The sequence below is a fragment of the Podarcis liolepis genome (assembly GCF_965112155.1).
Source record: "Podarcis liolepis genome assembly, chromosome: 3".
NCBI classification, from domain to species: Eukaryota; Metazoa; Chordata; class Lepidosauria; order Squamata; family Lacertidae; genus Podarcis; species Podarcis liolepis.
Genome location: NC_139557.1, coordinates 111,975,787 through 111,993,273, shown reverse-complemented (window position 1 = coordinate 111,993,273; position 17,487 = coordinate 111,975,787). Strand labels below are relative to the sequence as shown.

The window sequence follows — 17,487 nt, the reverse complement described above, 5'->3', positions numbered from 1 at the left end:
ACATTAAAACAATTAGGGAGCAATCTCATCATAGGAGGAAAAAGGAAAAAGAAAAAAGAAAAAGGGGAGGGAATCAAACAGATTCTGAGCCAAAGGCCAGGTGGAACAACTCTGTCTTACAGGCCCTGTGGAAAGAAATCAGATCCCGCAGGGCCCTGGTCTCAAGAGACAGAGCATTCCACCAGGCTGGAGCCAGTGTTGAGAAGGCCCTGGCTCTGGTTGAGGCTAATCTAACTTCCTTAGGGCCCGGAGTAGTACAGTGGTACCTCGGGTTATGTTACCTTCGGGTAACGTAATTTTGGGTTGCGAACACGGCAAACCCAGAAGTGTATACTTCCGGGTTTCGCTGTGCGCACATGCGCAGAAGCGCACTATCGCGCCGCGCATGTGCGCAGAAGCGGCGCCTCTGGATACAGACTTTACGGGGTTAGTACGGACCCCTGGGGCGAATTAAGTTCATATCCGGAGGGTCCACTGTGCTGGAGTCCAGAAATTCAGAATCTACAATGTATCTGGCATCTCCTACTAGTAAATGCTACACAAATTATGGGCTGTGCATTCTTAATTAGGGAGGGAACGTAGGAAGCTGCCTTATACAGAGCTGAATTGTTGGTGCATCTAGTGGAGCGTTGTCTAGAGTTATTGGCAGCAGTTTCCTTGGTATCAGACAGGAGCTTTTTATCAGCCCTGCCCAGCTTTAGGAACACAGGGAATTCTGCCTACAAGCTCTAACCCGGAGCTACAGTCCTTCCCCAACTAGCAGTAAACAAAGGCAAATTTGCAGTGGACCTTTTGCCTTGCAGTATTCATGTCGAGTAGCAATCGATAGCTGGTGTAGCATAATAGCTAATGCTTCAATCCTTATCTCATTTAACCTGGGAGTAAACCCTGTTGGATTCAGTAGGATTTACTCGGTGAGAATTGCTGTGTAGGAAACTGGTAATTCATGAAGTCCCTGGTTTAAAATCTCACGTCTGCTGTGGTTTTCCAAGTCAAACTCCTATGATCAGTCACATGATCAGTTTGCTTTTCTTCATGAAACAACTCTTCCCGTAATAGCTTTGTGGCGGGTTCAGCATAGGGACGCCTTGTGGAATGCCCAACATTGCATTGGGTTTAGCTGTTTGTTTGATTCGTGATCTGCTTTTCTATGTACAGTGGTGCCCCGCAAGACGAATGCCTCGCAAGACGGAAAACTCGCTAGACGAAAGAGTTTTCCGTTTTGGAGGTGCTTCGCAAAACGAATCTCCTGTGGGCTTGCTTCGCAAGACGAAAATGTCTTGCAAGTTCCTGCGGGGTTTTTTTCCTTCCCCCCCTTTTTCTAAGCCGCTAAGCCGCTTATCAGCTGATCTGATAAGCCGATAAGCCGCTAAAAGCCGCTAATACCGCTAATCCGTCAATAGGCTTGCTTCGTAAGACGAAAATACCGCTAGACGAAGAGAATCACAGAACGGATTCTTTTCATCTTGCAAGGCACCACTGTACCGTATTTTTTGCTCTATAAGACTCGCTTTTTCCCTCCTAAAAAGTAAGGGGAAATGTGTGAGTGTCTAATGGGGTGAATGCAGGCTGCGCAGCTATCCCAGAAGCCAGAACAGTAAGAGGGATCGCTGCTTTCACTGCGCAGCTATCCCTCTTGCTGTTCTGGCTTCTGAGATTCAGAATTTTTTTCTTCTTTTCCTCCTCCAAAAAGTAGGTGCGTCTTGTGGTCTGGTGTGTCTTATAGAGCGAAAAATACGGTAAATTCACCCAAAAGGTGGCATAAAGTACAAACTGCAACTAGCAGTCATCTTAAACTTGCACAATAGCGCAAGGAAAGTAATAATTTGTTAAAACCCTCTTAAAAGCTAGAGCTAGTTAGGAGTTTGTGATATAAATTGCAATCCTGACATCATAATCATAACGAAAAGCAACTGTTAATAAACAAAACGAAAAGAGCTCCACAGATACAGAACCCTGACAGAACCATGCAGAGGAGACCTTTGGGAAAAGGCTGTGGCTCAGGGGTAGATCACCTGCCTTGTGAAGCTGAGAAGGTCATCAGTTGTCCTAGCTCCTCACTACTTTACATCCAGCCCATCAAAGTCAGTGTAAGCTTATCTTCTCCTACTGCTTCCACTCCAAAATGAAGGATTTCCTGTTTTCTAATGCTATTTTGCAATGCTCTTTTTTATTTTATTACATCGTCTCCAGCACCCTCTGATAGCTACATAAGATCGAAGACATTTGAGGGCACTTGCCCATTGCATCTTTCTGCAAGTCGAGGAAGTTTGGAGTGCGTTGCTATTCTTCTGGAATCTGGAGCTGATCCCAATGAGCTTACTAATGATGCAAGCACACCATTATTCTTAGGTGAGCACACCCCATTCTGAAAATACCCTGGCCCAACAATAAATGAAATAATTTACTTAACCTAAAATTAGACAGTATTTGTGGAGAACCGGCAGATGTCAGTGTTACTCAAGGAATGGCAAAATGCTGCAGTGTTTTGAAAAAGCTTGTATGGAGGTATCTTCTCCTAGGGGGAGAGTTGTTGTTTGGGTCTTGGGCTGGAGGTGAGGAGAGGGACTATAAACTCCAACCTTTTCCCCAATCTGTATTCGTGGATCCTGCAACTGGGGGATATGACCACTGGTGGGGATGGGCTGCAACAATTTTGGTATACAAATGACTGATAGGAGTGGTTGGCTAGAACTGGGGAGTAATCAGCTGGGAAGACTGAGAGTTCAGTGGCTAAGAATGTTTCACAGAAGCAGGTGCACCCTTGACCATAGTCAGTCTGCCTGAGGCTGATGGGCTGGAGTTCAACATTGGGAGGGCCTCAAGGTTCCCTGCTCCTGGAGTCTGTGCTCTGTCCCAGCTCCTGCCAGCCTAGCAGTTTGAAAGCACACCAGTGCAAGTAGATAAACAGGTACCACTGCGTCGGGAAGGTAAATGGCGTTTCCATGTGCTCAGGTTCCCGTTGCGCCAGAAGCGGTTTAGTCATGCTGGCCACATGACCCGGAAAGCTGTCTGCGGACAAACGCCGGCTCCCTCGGCCTGAAAGTGAGATGAGTGCCGCAACCGTTCACCAGACTTAACCATCCAGGAGTCCTTTACCCTTTACCTTTTAGTGTCTCGTTCAGCTATGTTTGCAGACTGTAACATTTTTCTGAACCATATTTATGAAAACATAGCATGCTGAGACAAGGTGTTCTGGCATCTACAGCCCTTTTTCTTTGCGACTGGAACGCATCTGTTTAACATTTTCTGCTCTTTGGAGTATTCCCAGGAATATTTTCTTCTTCTAAAATATTCCCTTTTTTATGTGGTTTGTTGACAATGCTCTCCATTGGGTCTGCTGTGTAAACGAGTATCTTCGCATGTCTGTTTCTTCAGTAATCTTTTCTTCTTCTTTACATGTTGCTGAAAAAATGATTCTAAATAGGAAGAAAATGTTTTAAGCATTAGTGCTAGGAGCGGCAAGGGTCTATAAATGCAGTTGCGCTTTCTTAGCTCAGCTCATACATTTGTGGGAAATGCAAAGGGAGAAATATGTGGGGTCTCATTTCTGACCTCATGCCAGGCTTCAGAGATACAGTGGTACCTCCGGTTATGGATGGGATCCGTTCCGGAGCTCTGGTAGGATCCTGAGGTTTCTGCAACTGGAGGGACTGCATTTACGCATGCGCACGCAGCGAAACACTTCCGGGGTTGCCACTTTTGCAACCCAAAGTTTACATTACCTGAGGGTAATGTAAACCGAGGTGTCACTGTACTGAAGCAAGAAGGTTTCTGGCCATGCATAGCCCTTTGGGCATGAAACCCACTCGTCTTCCAAGTTGAGGGAGAGTCAAGATCAGCGGCTACCACAAATTTTGGGCCTGCTACCCAAGCCAGCCAAAACCTCTACAACCTGATAGGGCTAGACTGATGATAGATTTGAATCTGCTGATGGATTTCTGGGTAACTTGTAGTAGATCAATAAATGTAACTGGCTCCCAGTTGTAGTAGCAACTTAAAGGCTTTCTATCTCACCAGAGTTTGGCTATTGGAATCGCAACTGCAGTAATTCAGATAGTGTTTTAAAAGCAGGTCTTCCCAGTGCATAAGACAGGGGTTGTGGTAGGCAACGAATTCCTGAGCCACCATTTTGCATCTGGCTCTGGTACAAACAGAAGAGGCTGCAGGATCAGGCCAGTGGTCTGTGTACTCCAACTTGCTGTTCTAACAGTGGCCAACCAGATAACAACAAGAAGCCTGTGAGCAGTACCTGGCCACAACAGCTCTCTATCCACTTGTGATTCCCAGAAAGTTGACAACAGAGTTGGGACATAGTCATTATGGCTAGCAGCCTTAGATCAGTGATGACCAAACTTGGCCCTCCAGCTGTTTTGGGACTACAATTCCCATCATCCCTGACCACTGGTCCTGTTAGCTAGGGATGATGGGAGTTGTAGTCCCAAAAGACCTGGAGGGCCAAGTTTGGCCATCACTGCCTTAGACCTTCCTCATAGTCTTCTGGATCTTCAGAAGAAGTGTAGGTAATGAGAGTTTTTCCTATCTTCACAATAGCTTGTTGGATCTCAGCTTCAAAGTATAATGTCCCTAGTTCCTGAATCAGAAAGTCCCTTTGTTGAGTGCTCACCAAGAAAGTGCCACCTATGTTATTATTCTGGAGAGGGGTCATAGCTCAGTGGTTGGGTCAGTTGAAGTCCAAAAGGTTAAAGGGCCGCATAGTGGAGGTGGCAATAGAAGAAAGAGATTCACTTGGTGGCTGTGGTGAAGTTAATACATTTGTACAACTCTGAATTTTGCAATTCAGGTTCCTGGCTGAGTAAGGTGTATGAAAAAGAATATACTGTGGTAGAGTGTGCATGAAAATGCACACATTAGTGAAAATAACATACCAAAATTTCATCTGTTGGTTTGCAAAAAATGTGCGAGGGAAAATTGCATAGGAAAATGTGTATATTAGGTGAAAATTGCAATAAAGCTTTGATGAACTCTCATAAGAACTTTTTATTTTCACTCGCTAACTGGTGTCGAAATACAGTTAACTGAATCAAAGACCGAAAGAAACCAAAATGCACTTTTTCATTTTCTGTCTTAAGATTACAGAAAATAAAGAAACACCTCCCTCCCCAGCTCAATTTTTATTAATGCTCAGTTTTTTAAAAATGTGATGGTGTTTTTTGGCCATAAAGTATGGCCAAGAAAAAGAAAAGGCTATGTATTTCGGAAAATGGTTTGTCTGCATATTCTCAAAAGGCTCAACAGGTGTCTGTTGGAAAGAGAAACCTCTTTTTCAAATTTGCTGCTCTGGTGAAAAAGCAAGGCAAAAGCCACAGGCTTTCAGTTGACCTAGGAGAAACTCCTTTTTGAGCGCCACTGCAAATCCTGCTTCACGTCTCTTTGCTATTCTTGGCTTTGTTGTTTGATTTTTGTTTTGTTTTCATGTCTCAGCTGCTATTCTGTTTTCAAAGAATTTCTGACTCTCTAACCTCCTGATGTGTGGGGATTTTGGGTTGTAAGCCGGCAGAGTTAATAGATCAATGAAAAGAGTCAAGTCCACTGAGGAAGTTGAGAACAGTCAAGGCAAATTCTTGGCTTAATAGGGAGAAGAAATCTGCTTGGCAGTTCTGTGAGATTTCCAGTATCAGAGAAGCAAAAGCTTAGAAAGGTGGCATGTTCTGAGTTTATTTCCTTCCTTGGTTTCAAATAAATACTTCCACAGAGACTGTTCCGTTAAAGTACCTGTCTTTAAGAAGTCTGTGCATTAGTGATTATAAAATTCATTCAGGGTTACAAAAAATATGCAGTGCCTTCAATCTACATGCCATATCATGTTTTATTTCCAGAGGGGTAGTTGTGTGTCTGTGGCAGAATTTTGAGGGAGTGCTGGGGCGTCGGTCACAAAATGGCTACCATGGAAGAGACAGGCCAAAACACAAAATGGCAGCATGGGGAAGATTTGGCAGAATACAAACTTAGAGAGACTACAACCCACAACAAAGTTATGCTTACTAGAGACTGACTTATTTTAAAACAAAAGCTCAGAACTTCTGGAAGTTCGCCCCCCCTTCCTTTTTTTTTTTTAAAAAAATCATCCTTTATTATTTTATTCACATATTATACATTCTTTACAACAAACAACTCCAGAATAAACAGACAACTCCAAAATAAAATCATATGTAACAAAACCATAAGTCTCATGTTTTCATTTACACTGATCTCCTCTCCGATACCTTTACTTGATATTTCTTGCTGATTTCTGCTTTCCTTATAGAATCTTTAAGAAAATTTAAATCTCTTAAATCCTATATCAGTCTTTAACAATTTCAGTTAATCTCTTCACCTCCCTCCCCCACAGCCCAGTACTTCCCTCCACCCGTGTGCGATCTTCTTTACCTACTATTATTTTTGTTATTGTTGCGTTATTCACTTTATTTGTTATTCTACCCTTAATATATTATTCTCCTATCTCCTTGTGCCTTTTAAACGCTCCTGGAAGTTTTCATGGGCAACATGGCACCCATGGGTGCTGGGTTGGCAACCCTGTTCAGTTAATTTTCATGGAAGAAAAACTAGAATAGACATTTTGTTCCCCTCCTCTCTTCTGTCCTCTCTCAGTACTTTTTGGTCTTAAGGCCATCTGTTCTTTTTAAAAAAAGAAATGAAAGATTGCCGTTATTTCCAGTAGCAAACTAGCTTTGCGACTGGAGGGCTGTAACTCAGTGACAGAGCACATGCTTTGCATTCTGTTATTATTATTATTATTATTATTATTATTATTATTATTCAGAAAGTTGAGTCCCTGGTGTCTTCAGGTACAACTGAGAAAGAGCCACTGCCAGTCCCAATGGAAAATACTGAGCTACATAGATTAACGCTCCATCTTTCTGTCGTCTTCTATATTTCCACACCCAATTAAAGGAAATCGCTTTATTCACGAATAACACTGAATTTTGCTTTTAAAAAAATGCTGTTGTTGTTGATTGCATTAAACACTTGTTGGAAGGGCAGAGTTAACTTAATAACTGATGATTTTAAATTATGGGTCTGTTGTAGGTATTTCTGTGAGATCAGGGTCATCCCCTACGATGGATGTGTATTTTGATGAAGGGAACAGAGTGAAAAATTATGAGTCATGCAGGGGGAGAGAAATGTACGTGCATAAACTGAGCAGTGTTAAACTTACATTTTAGTTGCTCTTTTGTTTTATAGATGCTTTTTTGATTTGTTAACCCTATAGTATGGCTTAACAATGTAATTGTGATATTTAGCTTGTTTTTTAAGTTGCTGGTTTGTTAATAGTGGTTTACAGATTGTAATTGTTTGGCTGATAACTTGTTAATTGTATTATATGATTTATGCTGTACTTCTAATGCTCTGCTCTGTTAATGTTATTTATTTTTTGACCACTCTTAGAATTACATCTCTCCCCCTGCCCCTCCATCATCCTTGCTGCTATCAATAAGTTTTCGTCCTATTCCTAGAATTCCGATTTAACACAGTATTTCACAAAACCTAATAGCACAGTTAATGCTGCAGTTGGGAGGGCATAACCCACAATTTCTTTCATGTTATTTATCACAGCTTTCCTACCCCCCCCCACCTTGATGTTTTAGTTTACAGTGCTGCCAGACACACATTGATTTTTATTTTTATTACTTACCTGTGGCCTTTTCAGACCGACTTTTTGATTTCTCTCGGGAGCGAAGGACTACGGAAGTAAAATGTTAAAGAAATCCTCGCTCCCCGAGCCAGGTTTACATATTCTATTAAAAAAAAAATGTTACAGGAGAGACTGTCATTGTGTCTGCCATTTGTAAAAGGTGGGCTTCAGCTGCCGATGAAAATGATTGGACACGACTCTGATGTTTCCAAAGTCGCCTGGGAGTGAAGGAAAAGCGATCACATTTCTTCTCATGGAGATGGGGAATCTGCTGAGAGAGATAAGCTGATGACGTGCCCCTTCTTCAGCTTTGTGGTTGTTAAAATCCAGCAGTGGTCAAAATTGTTGTTTAGTCATTTAGTTGTGTCCGACTCTTCGTGACCCCATGGACCAGAGCATGCCAGGCACTCCTGTGTTTCACTGCCTCCCACAGTTTGGTCAGACTCATGCTGATAGCTTCGAGAACACTGTCCAACCATCTCGTCCTCTGCCGTCCCCTTCTCCTTGTGCCCTCCATCTTTCCCAACATCAGGGTCTTTTCCAGGGAGTCTTCTCTTCTCATGAGGTGGCCAAAGTATTGGAGCCTCAGCTTCACGATCTGTCCTTCCAATGAGCACTCAGGGCTGATTTCCTTCAGAATGGATAGGTTTGATCTTCTTGCAGTCCATGGGACTCTCAAGAGTCTCCTCCAGCACCATAATTCAAAAGCATCAATTCTTCGGCGATCAGCCTTCTTTATGGTCCAGCTCTCACTTCCATACATCACTACTGGGAAAACCATGGCTTTCACTATACGGACCTTTCTTGGCAAGGTGATGCCTCTGCTTTTTAAGATGCTGTCTAAGTTTGTCATTGGTTTTCTCCCAAGAAGCAGGTTTCTTTTAATTTCGTCAAAATTAGGAAATGATAGTTATGCACCAGGGGTTAGCCCTGGCCAGACCTTGAACCCGAGGTCTCCTCAGATGAGCAGCAAGGGGAACAGGACCCTCCAGTCAAGGCTGTCGTGAGCCTGAGGAACCATCACATCTGGGCACTCATGACCAAGGACCGGAGGTCCCCAAAACACCTGTCAGCTCTCAGGTTCCACCACCTTCATCTCCTCCATGGGCCACAGAAGCAGAGGATGATGGACCAGTTGGGCTGTAACAGGAAACCATGGTTTCTTCTTACTGTCCGAGCCTCCGGCTTGCCCATTTCCCTTCCCTCTTCCTTACATAGCCACAGGGCCAGATTTAGGTTTGATGAGGCCCTAAGCTACTGAAGGTAATGGGGCCCTTTATATGTCCAGCTGTCCTTTGTCAGCAACAAATTGTCATTTTTTTGTGTTGAATATATGCTATATGCTAATTTATGGACCTAATAGGTATCTAAAGCCAGTTGCACATGCAGAATGTAGGCACCCTATATATAGAAATGAGCAAACCAGTGATATTTTAGGGAGCTGGCTACAAGCGGGGCCCATTACTTACATCATAGGAGCCTACACAACACAAAACACTGTTGCTGTATGTAGGTTTTATTTTATTTGTTTTTTATCTTATATTTTGGAAATGTACGTCCAGTTTTTTTCCATTTAAAATTTTTTGGGGGCCCCCAAGAGAGTGGGGCCCTAAGCTATAGCTTGTTTAGCTTATACGTAAATCCGGCACTGCATAGCCACAAGGAAGGAACCAAAAGCTTTTGTTTCCACTTTAAAATTCAGCACTATTTCCCATTACACCTGAACGTGAGGAACTGTGGTTTGTTGGAAGAAAACCAGGATCAAGCTGTGGTTTCAGACCCTGGCCTGCTCAAACAAACCACAGTTTCCCGAGTTCGGAGATAAAGTGGAACAGATGGTTTTAAAAGTGGTAGCAAAAGGTTCTGATCTCATCCTTGTGCATAAGAGGAGGATGGTGAAGGAAATATGTTGAGCTCAACACTTCCATGTTGTTGTTGTTCTTCTGTGATTGTTATTCTTGTTGTTTCTGTATTTATTACCTACCCTTCACTACAAGGTCCCAGGGTGGATTGCCACAGTGTAAAACACAACATTAAAAACAGATAACATGCACAGCCAGAGTGAGTCTTAAATATACTGTATTTTTCCGTGTATAAGACTAGGTTTTTTTTACTAAAAAATAATGTTAAAAAAGGAGGGTAGTCTTATACACGGGGGCAACCTCCCCCCATTTTCTTAATTTTGAGTCCCTCAAAATAGGGGGCATCTTATACAGGGGGGCGTGTTATACACGGAAAAATACGGTACATATTCCAAATGTCAAAAGGCCAGGGTGAAGAGGTGTGTCTTCACCATACGATGAAAGCTGATAATGTACAGTTCACTGGCTGCCTAGGAAGTTGCAAATCTTTTGCCTCCAAAGCAGACGTCTCTTGGAAATGATTTTTTTTTTTTTTTTTTACATTTCCTTTTTATGCAGGGAAGTTGAGGGTTGTGCAGTGCTGCACGACTACTTAAGAGAATTAATTCTGACTTCAGTAGCGGATGGAAAACAGCCTTCTGATGATGGTGTTGATTATGATGAACGTATGTGGTGCAGCTGATAAGAATAATGCGTTTTTAACCCTCTGTTTATAGCTGTTCAAAATGGACACGTTGATGTGATAAAGCTCCTCCTTCAACAAGGAGCAAATATTAATGGTCCCCACTGTTGGTCTGAATGGAATTCTCTGCACCAAGCTGCTTTTCAGGTAATCTATAAATCCACAATTTCATTTCCATATAAATAAAGTTTTACTCTTTCTCCTTCTCTCTCTCTTAAAATGGCAGCTTTCTGTAGTTTTTGCATGCTGTTCCTTTTGGTGATTTATGACAGCCGGGTGCAGAAAAGTCAGTTTAAATGCAAATGATCGTTCTCTATAAGGCAGGAAGTGTGCCGAGCATTAAACACAGTGAGCATGTTAAAATATTTAAAGTATTACACATGTTTTAAGAAATGATCAGGCATAACATGGGTGATAAATCTGTTGTTGAACATTAATTTGCTTGAAATAATTCTTTTGTCCCGATGCACTGGGACTCCTCAAACAACAGGCAGAGGAGTTTCAGTATTTAAAAGGTAAAATACAAGCTGGAGAGTTTCATTGCCTGCAATTCCCTGCCCAAGCCAACCTCCAAAGTTCTTTGGCACAGAATGCTCTCTGAACTGCTAGAGCAGGGGGCGTTCTGGGCTGGGCCTTGCAGAATCCCGTGACTTTGATAGATTAGGCTTTAAATATAAATTTCTCCTCCGTCCCTATTTTCAGAGTGGTTGAGGGAGGGAGACACTACTAAGCGCTGGGAACCACGAACAACGGCACGGTACTCAATGCAAATACATGTCGAGGTCTTGCTCTGTTTTTAACAACAATGAACTCCTTTTTTACCCACTTTCAGAACTACCCGGAGATATTGAAATTACTCCTCGACAAAGGAGCCGAAAAAGAATGTGTGGATGATTTTGGGATCACCCCTTTATTTGTTGCTGCGCAGTATGGGAAGCTGGAAAGTTTAAGGATACTTATATCATACGGTAACCCTTTTTTATTTCTGTGACGCTGCTGTCTTTCAGCAGATTTCCTTCGTGTCAGAATAACAGTATTGCTATTGTTTAATAGAAGTGGCTTATTAACAAAGTGAATGTTTCAAGGAGAAGAGTTGTAGGGTTAGAGCACCTACTGCAGGTTGTAGCAGAGACCTGTAGCTTAGATAGCTTTTAAAAGATTTAAAATAAATTTATGGAGGGATTTGTTGTTGTTATTTTGTTGCATTATAAAAAGAAAAGTAATAGATTTATATCTCCATAAAATGCAAAACAGTTTAAAAAATAATGATGGCATTTAACTAAGACGTTGCACTAATGCAAGGATTAGCTACAGCGCAACCAGGTATCCCTTCTCTCCTCACCTGTGCATGTCTGCATCATCCCCAAATCTGCTCTGGGTGATTTGGGGAACCCCCTCTCTAGAACAGGTTTAGGGGGCAAGTGATGAGAGGAGAAGAGAAGAGGTGAGAATAGAAGTGTTCTATTGCAGAGAGAGAAATCTGGGCACTGATGGACTGACATGCTTAACACGATGTTGACTGCAATCCTAAAGAACAAGAAATATAAGACCAAATCCCTAAAATAAACCGTATGACCAATAATACTCTAGAAAGAACAGATCCAACCCCTCCCCACGAGAAAATGAGTACCATAGTAAAGGCCAGAGTCATATCAAGGTGCAATCCAACGTTTGGGCAAGAAGGGTAGTCTTAAAGCTGGTGTGTGAAAACTGACCATGTTGATGCCAGGCGTTTTACCCTTGGGAGAACATTCCACAAATGGAGAACCACTACTGGGGGAAAAAACCCTCGTTATTGCATTGCCACCTTCTGCACCTCTCTCAAAGGAGGCACACAGAGAAGGGCCCCTGGTGATGACTGAAGGGCCGGGGAAGTTGTAATGAAACCTCCACATTTGTAGGCAGCGTATCTCTGATGATCAGATATAGAGGGGATATTTGTTAATGTCATAGTCTGCTTTTGAGCATTCATTTTTTTTTTAAGTTTTTTAAATTCAAAATTAAAACAAGACATATTATCCAAAAACATATCATCCTTGTCCCCCCCCATTTTTCCTCCCTCCCCCTCTCCCACACAAAACCCACCTGCTCCCCACCCCCCGACTTCCCTCAGTTCCAGTCTTTGATTTCTCTAAAAATGCTGTTTTCTGCATGTTACAAAGTTGTATAGATCCTCAAACTATTTAGCTGATTGTTATCATTAAAAAGTTTGCGAATGTTCATTCAAAACCTGCCAAGGAGTCCAGTTCGCTTTGTTGCGTCTTCAGATACTTTGTAAAGGGTCCCCATTCATCCTTAAAGTCACAGTTATCCTTTTCCCGTAGCTTATATGTCAGTTTTGCCAGTCCTGCATAGTCCGTCAATTTTTCTTGCCATGATTCTTTAGTTGGGGTTCCTTCAGTCTTCCATCCTTGTGCTACCAGAACTCTCGCGGCCGTTGTCGCATACATGCTTTTGCTCATTCAGAGGCGTCTGGCAAGACCAGATGCGTCGTTAGTTTGACCCTACAGTGTACTTCATAACTCCCTGAGCGTGCATAGCAAGCATACACAGTAAAGGTAATTTACAGCGGTCCTATTGAACGGCAGGAATGTTTGCAAGATGCAGAGTGCTGGGCTTTAACCACCTCTCTTATTCATTAATTACTGGATTCTCTGTTGCCTATCAGGAGCAAACGTCAACTGTAAAGCCAAGGATCGGGCCACTCCGTTATTTATCGCTGCGCAGGAGGGCAATGACGAATGCACGGAGCTGTTGTTATCCAGCGGAGCAGATCCAAACCTGTACTGCAATGAAGATGAGTGGCAGTTACCTATCCACGCTGCAGCAGAAATGGGGCACAGCAAGTAGGTTCTAGAAGAAGCTGCTACAATTTCCAAGCAAACAAAATTGTCACTAGACTTACCTTGTACTCCAGGGGTAGGAAGGTAAAGGGCCCCTGGACGGTTAAGTCCAGTCAAAGGCGACTATGGGGCTGCAGCGCTCATCTTGCTTTTCAGGCCGAAGGAGCTGAGTTTGTCCGCAGACAGCTTTCCGGGTCATGTGGCCAGCAGGACTAAACTGCTTTTGGCGCTACGGAACACTGCTGGAAACCAGAGCGCACGGAAACGCCGTTTACCTCCCTGCTGCAGTGGTACCTATTTATCTAATTGCACTGGCGTGCTTTCAAACTGCTAGGTTGGCAGGAGCTGGGACAGAGCAGTGGGAGCTCACCACCATCACATGGATTCGAATGTGGGGACGTGGGTGGCGCTGTGGTCTAAACCATTGAACCTCTTGGGTTTGCCGATCAGAGGGTCCAGGAGTAGGAAGTTCCACTGGCTCAGAGGCCAGAACCCCACTTGAGCTGGGTTGCAGGGCTTACATCAGTGTATCTCTGGCTGAACTGGCATTAGGGACATGTGTTGGCGCATCCCTGGCTGAGCCTTGACTCAGCCAGCAAATCTGCTGAATGCAAAGTCTCTCATCCAAGTAGATCTTAGGTGTAGACTGCGCTTCAAATCTATGTAAACCAAGATTTACCGTATTTTTCACTCCATATGCACTTTTCCCTCCTATAAAGTAAGGGGAAAATGTGAGTGCGTCTTATGGAGTGAATGGCGCTGCGCAGAGAGGTAGAGCTGCGCAGCGCCCTTTCAGCGAAGCGGGAGGAGGAACGGAGCTCCTTCTGTTCCTCCTCCCGCTTCGCTGAAGAGGTGCTGCGCAGCTCTACCTCTCTGCACAGCGCCTCTGCGCAGAGAGGGAGAACTACGCAGCGCCCCTTCAGCCACGTGCCTGGCTGGAAGCCGGAGGAGGAACAGAAGGGACTCCTTCTATTCCTCCTCTTGCTTCGCAGCGAGGCGCCTGTCCTGTGAAGCCGGAGGAGGAACAGAAGGAGACCCTTCTGTTCCTTCTCCAGCTTTGCTTGAAGAGCGCTGCGCAGTTCTCCCTCTCTGCGCAGCGCCTCTCCTTCGCGGGAGAGGTGTTGCGCAGAGAAGGAAAACTGTGTAGCACCCCTTCAGTGACTTGCCTGCCATTGCTTCTGCCTTAGCTGCGTGCAGCCTCTTCGGGCAGGGGGGAGCCTTCATCCCGCTGCCCTGAAGAGGCTTGGCGCGGTTATCCCAGAAGCCAGAATAGCCACACGGTATCCCAGCATCCTCTTGCTGTTCTGGCTTCTGGGATTCAAAATATTTTTTCCCTTGTTTTCCTCTCCCCCAAACTGGGTGCGTCTTATCATCTGGTGCATCCTATAGAGCGAAAAATACGGTAACTGCATTTTAATTTCAACGCTATATTTTAAAGTAATTTACAAATGTGTGATCCTCACCCCCCCATCCATTAAGGATCAACCTGTTTTAAACCCTGGAATCACTGTTTTAATATTTATGTAACATTGAAAGATGGATATGTTGGGTTGCTGGTTTTTAAAGTGCCACGAAAGATTTTGCTCTTGCACTGAAACCTGTAGCAATAACTTTGAAAAGTATACTTTTCATATCCTTAGTATACTACGCTTGCTCGTACCTGTTACTGACCGGCTCTGTGGCAGCGCTGAAGGCAAAGTGAGCCCTATCTACTCTGCAGTCCTAGGCGGTCATGAAGATTGCTTGGAGTTATTGCTTAAGGAAGGTTACAGCCCAGATGCCCAGGCTTGTCCAGTCTTTGGCTGCAGGTCACCCATGCCCTTGGCTTTCCAAAAGGGGTAGGTATCAGCAGGAACTGGCAGGAGAGGGTGGACAAATTTGGTGGCAGTGATCACTCAGAACCTGACATAAAATAACTTGTTGTTGTTGTTTAGTCGTGTCCGACTCTTCGTGACCCCATGGACCAGAGCATGCCAGGCACTCCTGTCTTCCACTGCCTCCCGCAGTTTGGTCAGACTCATGCTGGTTACTTCGAGAACACTGTCCAACCATCTCTTCCTCTGTCGTCCCTTTCTCCTTGTGCCCTCCATCTTTCCGAACATCAGGGTCTTTTCCAGGGAGTCTTCTCTTCTCATGAGGTGGCCAAATTATTGGAGCCTCAGCTTCAGGATCTGTCCTTCCAGTGATCACTCAGGGCTGATTTCCTTAAGAATGGAGAGGTTTGATCTTCTTGCAGTCCATGGGACTCTCAAGAGTCTCCTCCAGCACCATAATTCAAAAGCATCAATTCTTCGGTGATCAGCCTTCTTCATGGTCCAGCTCTCACTTCCATACATCACTACTGGGAAAACCATAGCTTTTACTATACGGACCTTTGTTGGCAAGGTTCCATATTGCTATGTAATATATGAAGGTTCCATTTTGCTGTGTAATATACTGTGTTCCATATTGCTGTGTAATATATGAAGCTGTCTTCCCCCCTCTGTAGAGCTAAACATACGTATGGACTTTCTGAACCTCGGTGCTGGAATTCCACATGCGCCCTCGGCAGGTTTAACCAACGTGGTACCTTCCAGATGTTGTTGACCTTCAACTTTGATCAGCCCCAGCCATCAGGGAGAAAAGTCAAGGTTGATAGGATCTGTGGTCCTGCAACATCTGGAAAGAACTACATTGGCTATTCCTGCTCTAGGGCTTTCTTTTAAAAACAGGGGTTCCCTCTCAGGCTGCAATTGTGTAAACACTAACCTGGGAGTAAGCCTTCCTGATGAACAGGCGGCCACAGAATTGCACTTCTGCCTGGTGTATACTAGTTCTGGGTCGTATCCAAAGAACCTGGTAAGGATTTCCTTGGGGAAGTTTTCCTCTTTGAAGCAGAGGCTTGTCGAACACACATTCAGTCTAATTTCCTTGCTTTCAAAGGGTCTTTATCAGCAATCTCTGTCTCTAGGGAACTTGACATGATTTTGTAATTGAGTCAAGTATATTCTTAATTAGCATAGAACTCTCTCTCTCTCTCTCCCCTCCCCACCCATCTCCTTCTGCTTGAAATGGCTGCTTAATTCTCTCCTAATATCAATCTCTCATTTTCCTTTAAAAAAAAGAAGATAATGTTATTAGCATGGATTCTGCTGGGGTTTCCTTTCTATATTACGCACGGAGGGTGCAGGAGGAATGCCTGTTGACACAGTTTGGTTTTTCCCCTCTTCCAGCTTACAGGAAAGGAGAAATTCTGAAATGCGTTAAAACAGAAATGCATTTATCAGTCCAGAGTTTCTCAAACATGATATGTGTATCTGTTGCTGGTCTTAAAGTCCTTTGCCATATTTTATTGTGTATTTGTATCATTCTTGCCTTTGTCGGTCTTATTGCAATGACTTCTGATGAACCCTAAAAAAACAAATCAGATAAATTGGATTTCTTTTAAAACCCTAGTTATAAGCCCTGTTTGGTGTGGCAAAGGTTGGGTTTTTCCCCTGTTAGCATTTGCTAATGTTAATATTTTACCTATTTTGAATTTTGTTCTAATGGTCTCTCTCGAGATGTTTTTGCTTTTATCATAACTCACCTTGAGCATTCAGGGAGGCATCACTCTGCAGATATTCTTTTGATGAAATTATGATAATTAACAACCTTGGTAGAAGTAACAGGGGAAACTGTCCAGGCAGCCTCAGGGAACTGTCCTACATAAGTTACAAGAGACTTGGTTTTCCAAAAACAAATTCTTTTTACGTAGAGATGGATCAAACATACAACCCTAAGCCCAAATTATGTGGACTCCTGGAGACAAGATTGCAGCCGCTTTGTTCTTCCTTTGTGTCTGCTGCACTGCTGTGAGCTAAGCCATGGTTTGGCTGAGCAGGCTTGCGGTTTCTTCTGCTCCAGACAATAACCGAGGCTTATAACCAAGGTTTTTTCCTTCGGCTTATAGCTTGTGGTTTGTCTGGAGCAGACAAACCAGAAGCCCAGATTCAGGGAAGCCAAACCATTGTATATGCTGTATTTTTCGCTCCAAAAGACGCACCAGACCATAAGGCGCACCTAGTTTTGGGAGGAGGAAAACAAGAAAAAATTATTCTGAATCCCAGAAGCCAGAACAGCAAGAGGGATCTGGCTTCTGGGATACCGTGTGGCTGTTCTGGCTTCCGGGATAACCACGCCAAGCCTCTTCAGGGTAGCGGGATGAAGGCTCCCCCTGCCCGAAGAGGCTGCGCACGGCTAAGGCAGAAGCCAGGCCAGGCGCATCGCTGAAGGGGCGCTGCGCAGTTCTCCCTCTCTGAGAGGGAGCGCCCCTTCAGCGAAGCTGGAGAAGGAACGGAAGGAGACCCTTCTATGCCTTCCAGGACAGGCACGTCGCCGCGAAGCCGGAGTAGGAACAGAAGGACGCTGCCCGGACGCTGAGGTCCAACGCCGAGGGCCTTCTGGCGGTTCCCTCATTGCGAG

At 44.1% G+C, this 17,487-nt stretch overlaps 1 protein-coding gene across 5 annotated transcripts in view; it reads left to right on the top strand.

The window, feature by feature from the left end:
- Nucleotides 1-17,487, top strand: part of ASB3 (ankyrin repeat and SOCS box containing 3) — a 46,424-nt gene that overhangs the window by 20,343 nt on the left and 8,594 nt on the right. For all 5 annotated transcript variants that reach the window (XM_083494496.1, XM_083494492.1, XM_083494494.1 and 2 more), the window contains 5 exons: nt 2,194-2,352; nt 10,236-10,348; nt 11,034-11,169; nt 12,870-13,047; nt 14,685-14,882. In XM_083494496.1, coding sequence (XP_083350622.1) covers nt 2,194-2,352; nt 10,236-10,348; nt 11,034-11,169; nt 12,870-13,047; nt 14,685-14,882 — 784 coding nt within the window. The remainder of the gene's footprint in view (nt 1-2,193; nt 2,353-10,235; nt 10,349-11,033; nt 11,170-12,869; nt 13,048-14,684; nt 14,883-17,487) is intronic.